General features: G+C 46.3%; 1 protein-coding gene across 1 annotated transcript; it reads right to left on the bottom strand.

The window, feature by feature from the left end:
* Positions 1–229: 229 nt before the first annotated feature.
* Positions 230–5,431, bottom strand: cox4i2 (cytochrome c oxidase subunit 4I2; the record flags this gene model as incomplete). The annotated part of the gene is given in 4 exon segments (XM_030367309.1): positions 230–2,150; positions 3,030–3,161; positions 4,590–4,754; positions 5,078–5,431. Coding segments are annotated over 4 exon segments (534 nt in total). The 3' UTR covers positions 230–2,016.
* Positions 5,432–6,912: the final 1,481 nt, after the last annotated feature.

Genomic DNA, 6,912 nt, shown 5'->3' with positions numbered 1-6,912 from the left:
GCCCCTCCCGATGAAGACTCCCTAACCCCCCCCCCCCCCCCCCCCCCCCCCCCCAATCCTCACCCCCTTAACCCCCACCCGAAACGAGATCCACGGCTCCCCCTTGTGGTCCAGATGAGGAGGGCGCCTTCCCCGACACTATATCCTAGTTATTTAAAGTGATTAGAGTAGCACGCTAGCGTAGCTTAGCAACATATTTAAGGTGAAACAAAAGAAAGAAGACAACGTGTGATGACTTTGGAACATTATTTATATTCGTGTCAAAACGTTGATTACAGAATCTCAACGCCCCGTCCCTCGCTCGGACGTGATTCGTTCGTCTCTCTCGTTTAAAGTTTAGCGTTAACGGATGTTTCTGGCACGAGGAGAATTAGCGTAGCAACAGATTAGCTTTAGAAGATGGTCCTGGTGTGTTGTAGCGAGAACAGGGCAGCGGTCCGAAACAATGATACTGTCCGACTGTGTCTATCCAAATGCCATTTGTAATACTTTGAAATGCAATTAAAAACCTAATAAAATACTGCTGGTGGTTGGACTGGATGGTTTTCTTTCTAGTTTATTTTTGGTTGCGGTGTTTGGTGACCGAATGTGATAGATTCTTGTGGTCCCTGATTGGCTGACAGATTGATTGCCACGCACGTCTGACTGTTGAGACACTAATCATGTTTAACATGAATGGTCACATAATGTTGTCTATATATTCTGCTAAAAGTTATTTACAACCGGAAATTATTCTGTAAATCTAGGTTCCCATCTAGGATAAATAATGAATTTATTTTATGACGCCTGCAGCAGTTCAGGGTCTCAAAACAAATCAACATGCTCAGACTGCTACTGCGACTAGTGATTGACAGCTGCCCAAACCAATCAGATGTGACTACTGTGAAGCCTCTATCAAGGTGTTATTGGAGAACAACCGCTGAGCACCTGTGAGTGTGGGATTTGTATTGTAGAAAATAAAAATAGAAAGTCACACGTGTGTTAGTAAATGTGAAGTCACAGAGTAAAATGCTTTAGGAGTTGCAATTTGTTTTGGTGTCCAAAAAACACAAGAGTTACCCCAGTTCTCAACATTTCCCTTTGCAGATGCACAAATCCTATTCTACAAATCACAAATTTGGAAGCTCATGAAAACTCATACGCTCACATTGTTGGTCCAGTTGCTGCAGTGAATATGCTGCAGAACGCATTCACATACCCGTATCAAAACATCTAAAGTCATTGACAGAAAAAAAAGAAAATCAGTGTGAATTCACACCTGAGAGTGTCACACCTGTAGAATCTTTCTCACAAATAAAAAAATAAATGTGTTCATTTTTCAAGCACAAACACGAGTCAATATCAAAAAATGCTTGACCCTGCCGCTACGAGTCTTAATCTGTATTACAACGGAGCTTGTATCGTGCTGGAGTTTTTTTTTCGCATTCGGAAATGTAGAGAAATGTGGAAAAAAAACTCCAGCCATGTCACCAAGGGACACGTGCCCAAACAAGCCACATTTCACTGAGATTTACGAGCAAAGAAAAAAGCATCTGAGACTCGTATTCAAGCAGTTGTATAAATAAGACATTTATTTTTATTTGTGAGTAAGTATTCTACAGGTGCGCAACTCTCATTGCATGAATTCACTTACTGATTTGCAGATGAGCAAAGTTTGTCCATGAATTCAAGTGTGTTGATACGGTTGTGTGGATGTGTTTGGCACCATATTCACTGCAGCGACAGCAGCCAACATGTGAGCATAGGAGTTTCTATGAGCTTCTGCATTTGTGATTAGTAGAATAGGATTTTTGCGGCTGCAATGAAGAATTTAAGACGGTGCAACCGTCGCATTTTCTCTCAAATTGACTGATTTACACGTGTGACTTTCTATTTCTATTATCTACAACTACAAATCCCACTGCCACAGGTGTTCAGTGGTTCTGCTCCAGTAATGCCATCAAACGCCTCCTCAATACTGCTGGAGCACAGCTGCCGCTCTCATTGGTCCAGCTGTGCGCCACTCAGGCCCGCACTCTACTTCCATTGGCCCTTCTCGTAGTCCCACTTGGCGGAGAAGCCCTCGATGGGGTTCACCCTCATGTCCAGCATCCTCTGGAGCTGACGGGCCTGCCAGTCCTCAGCGAAGGTCCTGGGCTGGGGGGGATAGACTGGAGGGGAGGAGAGAGGAGAGGGGGAGGAGGAGGGGGGAGGAGGAGAGGAGAGAGGGGGGGAAGAGAGAGGGTAGGAGGGAGAGAGGAGAGGGGGAGGAGGAGGGGGGAGGAGGAGAGGAGAGAGGGGGGGAAGAGAGAGGGTAGGAGGGAGGGGAGGAGGAGGGGGGGAGGAAGGAGAGAGGGGGAGGAGAGAGAGGAGGGGGAGAAGAGAGGGGGAGAAGAGAGGGGGAGGAGAGAGAGGAGGGGGAGGAGGAGAGGAGAGAGGGGGGGGAAGAGAGAGGGCAGGAGGGAGGGGAGGAGAGAGAGGAGGAGGGGGGAGGGAGGAGAGAGGGGGAGGAGAGAGAGGAGGGGGAGGAGAGAGAGGAGGGGGAGAAGGAGAGGAGAGAGAGGGGGGGTAGAGGGGGAGGGGAGGAGGAGAGGAGAGAGAGGAGGGGGTGGAGGAGAGGTTATGTTATATGGCTGGAGATGCAGGTCTAGTCGTAGCTAGGGTGATGAAAGGTTCTGGGTTCGATCCCCAATGTCCACAGTCTACCTGTAGGCATCCTACTACATGAGGTAGGACGCCTACTTCCGACTGTAAATCCTGTCCAAAGTATGGCAAACACATCTGTCTGATCAACAAAAGCTTTGAGTGGAGTAGTTTGTTTAATATCAGTCCATTCCACATAAGCGGCGGCCATCTTGGCTGTTTATGAAAAAAGACCGCTGTGATTGGCTCAGCATAGGTCTCCAGCAGATTCCTCCCGTTCAGACCTGTCTGATCGGGAGGGGGTCCAGACACACGGGCCAGGTTATATGACACACCAGCTGGCAGATACGTGGGGTGCTAGCCCACACGCGATGTATAATTATAAGATTATAAGATGTCCCATCTACCGTAGTAGCTCTGCCAGATGACCACCAGGCCGGTCAGACCCATGAAGATGAAGATCCCGCCCACCACCGTCTTCCACTCCCCCGTGCTCTGCTTCATCTCTGGGTAGGTCCGCTGGAACGCCAGCCTGTATACTGCACCACCGGGGGGAGGGGGGGGGGAGGAGGGGAGAGGAGGGGAGGGAGAGGGGGGAGGAGAGGAGGAGGGGGAGACGGGGGAGGAGGGGAGATGAGGAAAGAAGAGAAGGAGGGGGGACATATAGGTCTTACATTACAGAAGATAATGCATCCATTAAAATTTGTTTAAAGCCTGGAAACTGTCTGTGCAGAACACTTTTAAACACTTTAAGAACAAAATAGTGAGTAAATGATACCAGAGACATGGACTCTGTTATAAGTTATATATATATATATATATATATATATATATATATATATATATATATATATATATATATATATATATATATATGAATGTATTGGTTTATTTCTACTTTGTGTATTGTACGTGAAATGGTTGAGGTGTGAGGGTACAGGCGCTCATTGATTTCAGAGTTTGGTGTGGTTAGGGTTAGGATGAGGAGACGGAGGAGTGCGATGCATCATGACGACCACAAGTGTGTAAAGTTGCACCCCCGCTGTGCAACACGTGAGTCTCTGGTTGGAAACGTTTGCACGCTTCACTGTAGATTCACGTGCAGATTCAGCTCGTTGTCGTCTCCTCCCCACCCTGACTGTACCCACGGTGGGATGCGTGTGAGCGTGCTGCTAAACACGAGCTGATGAAACCGGATGAAACCGGAGCCCGCGCAGCAGCGGTCTGGGAGTGTTGTTCTTTGATTACTCGTTAGACCAATCAGTGAGCCAGACGCACACGCCTCAGGAGGGATTTTAACCTGAACGATAAACTGTTTTATAACAACGTACTTAACCTCGGTTTGGCTTGTTAAGTCTGCCCGTTTAGCCCCTATCATCGTCCTAAGCATGCCCAGGAGGGGGGCTTGTCTCCTGGGTTCCTCATCAACTTTTCTACTGGTGTACCCCCTCTCAGATACTTTTTCAGCTGAGTACCCCCCTTGCCGGCATAAAACAAACAAAAAAAACGAGCATGAATAATGTGTGTGTGTTCTATTTGCCAGCATGAACATGAACATTAAAAGGGTGCAAATACCCTCAATTTAGTGAGAGACATGGGCCCGTGCTTCATGCAACTGTGGGCTAATTTTAGGTTCAGACCATGTAAAGGGGAATCACATTCAAATATATTCTTCTTGAAACTGACGACGCTTTTGTGTTTCTGGATGTGATTGCTTTTTCACATATTCTCCTTGTAGTTAGATTTACGTTCCGACCACTTTCTCAATTTCCTTTTTGTCTAGCTTTAGGAATTAAAAAATGTCAGTACTCAAAACAGCCTCTAGGGGTACGCGCACCCACATTTGAGAACCAGTGCTCCAGCGGGCTCCTGCTGTGAATCCCTTTCAGACCGTCATTGTGTTTGAGGGCGGTACCAATGAAGTTGTTATCAGCTAACGGCTGTAGAGGAGGAGCAGGCAGACGTACTGGCGATCTTCTCCTCCTTGGTCAACTGGCCCCAAGGGCCCTTCTCCTTCTGCTTGAGGGCCGTGTCCTCCTCGTTCAGGACGTCCTTGAAGGGCCTGTCCGGGAGGGGGGTGTCCAGACGGTTCCAGTAGAGCGGACGGGACATGTCCACCGCCGTCGACGCCTCTGTGGACGCAGGGGATCACGTCAGATCTCCGTTTTCTCAGCACGGATCAAGTACATGCATTAGGTTTATTGTTGTTAATTCACCGATTTGAATCGTCTGCAGAGCGGGGCCGCTTGTTTATCGAGGCCCACAGCGACATCTGCTGGTTGAAAACCCGAACTACGTGGCTGATTGGTCACGCAACATTGATTTCTAGGGTTGTCCTCATTGTTAACGGCCTCCCTTGATTAATTACATCGTTAAATTACCTCTTTTCGGTTCAATAGTAGCCGTTCTATAGTGTGTTTATTATAGTAGCAGGCCTATTCACAGTGTCTCGTACCGCCTTCTCCATGGCTGGCTGCCCTGGAGCAGACGGGGGTCAGAGCAGCCCCCGGCGGCCGGGCCAGGAGCCTCCCTCCGCGGGCTGCGATCAGCCGAAGCATCTGGAGGACTGGGAAATATTTATATTTATAGATATATCACACTACATTAAATGCTATATCCTATATAGTGGTGTGTTGTATCACTTCACTGTATCGGTCAGTGAACTGTCTAAATCAGGCTGGCCTGAAGAGATGTTTTATCGTGTTTTATAATGTTTAACCCGGCCTTATCTCTAGGCCTAATAGTTTGGTTGAAAAGTCAAACAAAAACAGCCAAGGTCTGTAGACCTAAGCTCGTTCCAGAACTTGAAGTAGCCTACACAAAGCACTGGTGTAAATTAGAACAAATATCTTTAAAAACCGTAAACAGTAATCTGTACTAAATAATAATTTTTGGTAAACTAGTGTCTCCAAATTGAACATGACTGAAAATATATACGAGAATATAGTCGAATTCAAATGCAGTCTTGTGTGTGATCTGGTTCATGCAGCATTCACCATATTTAGTGTTTATTGTTATAATCTAAAAATAAATGAGCTGTTACTTTTTCCGCTCTGCACACACACACACACACACACACGCACACGCACACGCACACACACACACACACACACACACACACACACACACACACACACACACACACACTCGCACACACATATACACACACACATTTGATTTAAGAATGTTTTTTTACACGTTTTTAACACATTTACACAAATGCTTTGTGTGATTCAAGTTTTGGAAAGAGTATAGGTTTGTAGAACTATAGGTCATTTTAAACTTCAGCCTCATGTATGAGCAGTGACCAAAAGCATTAGCTAAATTTACCCAACTAGATTTACCCCATCAGATTTGCCTGAGTATTAAAACACAACATTGTCTTTCACTGCACCAGTTGAAACATTGGTCTCGGTCTTTGTTCCAGTTTGATTCGACACACAAGAAGAGGAGTGACTAACAGGCTCATCCACCTTGAGCTGACCTGACAGGTTGTTACAGTCTGAGGACGTGAACCTTAAATCACAGGCTACCTCACATTCAACCCAGTAAAGAGGTTGTTTATTGGACTGTTGAACCTTAATACTCTTATTGGAGTAGAATATTAAAACTTTTACGTTTACTCTTGCAAACTTTTAAGATATGTGATAGTATTTTTTAGGATATTTCTCAAGTACAGAATGTAAAATATAGAATGGGTCATTTATTTTCCACCAGTGCTACCACATATCATTCCTGCACGTCCGTTCGGTTCCCCAGGGAGCAAACACACACACACGCACACACACACATGTGCGCACAAGCACACACACATACACACGCACACACACACACACACACACACACACACACACACACACACACACACACACACACACACACACACACACACACACACACACACACGCACACACACACAAACACACTTCAGTTCATACTTAAATTAATACATATACTCATCTTCAGCTGTGCATCAAAGTGAATGTCTGCTGCATGTTGAATTATGCAAGAAAAGTTTGTATACTTACGACGCGGTCCCGATAAATTAGAGTTGGTGGAGAAAGTTTGCAGGGGACGACGGCAGCGATGTCAACGCCCTGAAGATTCGAGCAGAATAAACTGTTTACTGTCTCCCACACTCCCGCCCACTCTCTTTCTCTCTCTCTCTCTCTCTCTCTCTCTCTCTCTCTCTCTCTCTCTCTCTCTCTCTCTCTATCTCTCTATCTCTCTCTCTCTCTCTCTCTCTCTCTCTCTCTCTCTCTCTCTCTCCCTCCTGGGAAACAAAGATTA

Source organism: Gadus morhua, chromosome 1 (genome assembly GCF_902167405.1).
Source record: "Gadus morhua chromosome 1, gadMor3.0, whole genome shotgun sequence".
NCBI classification, from domain to species: Eukaryota; Metazoa; Chordata; class Actinopteri; order Gadiformes; family Gadidae; genus Gadus; species Gadus morhua.
The sequence above is the reverse complement of the archived record's forward strand: the minus strand, read 5'-3'. Positions and strand labels throughout refer to the sequence as shown.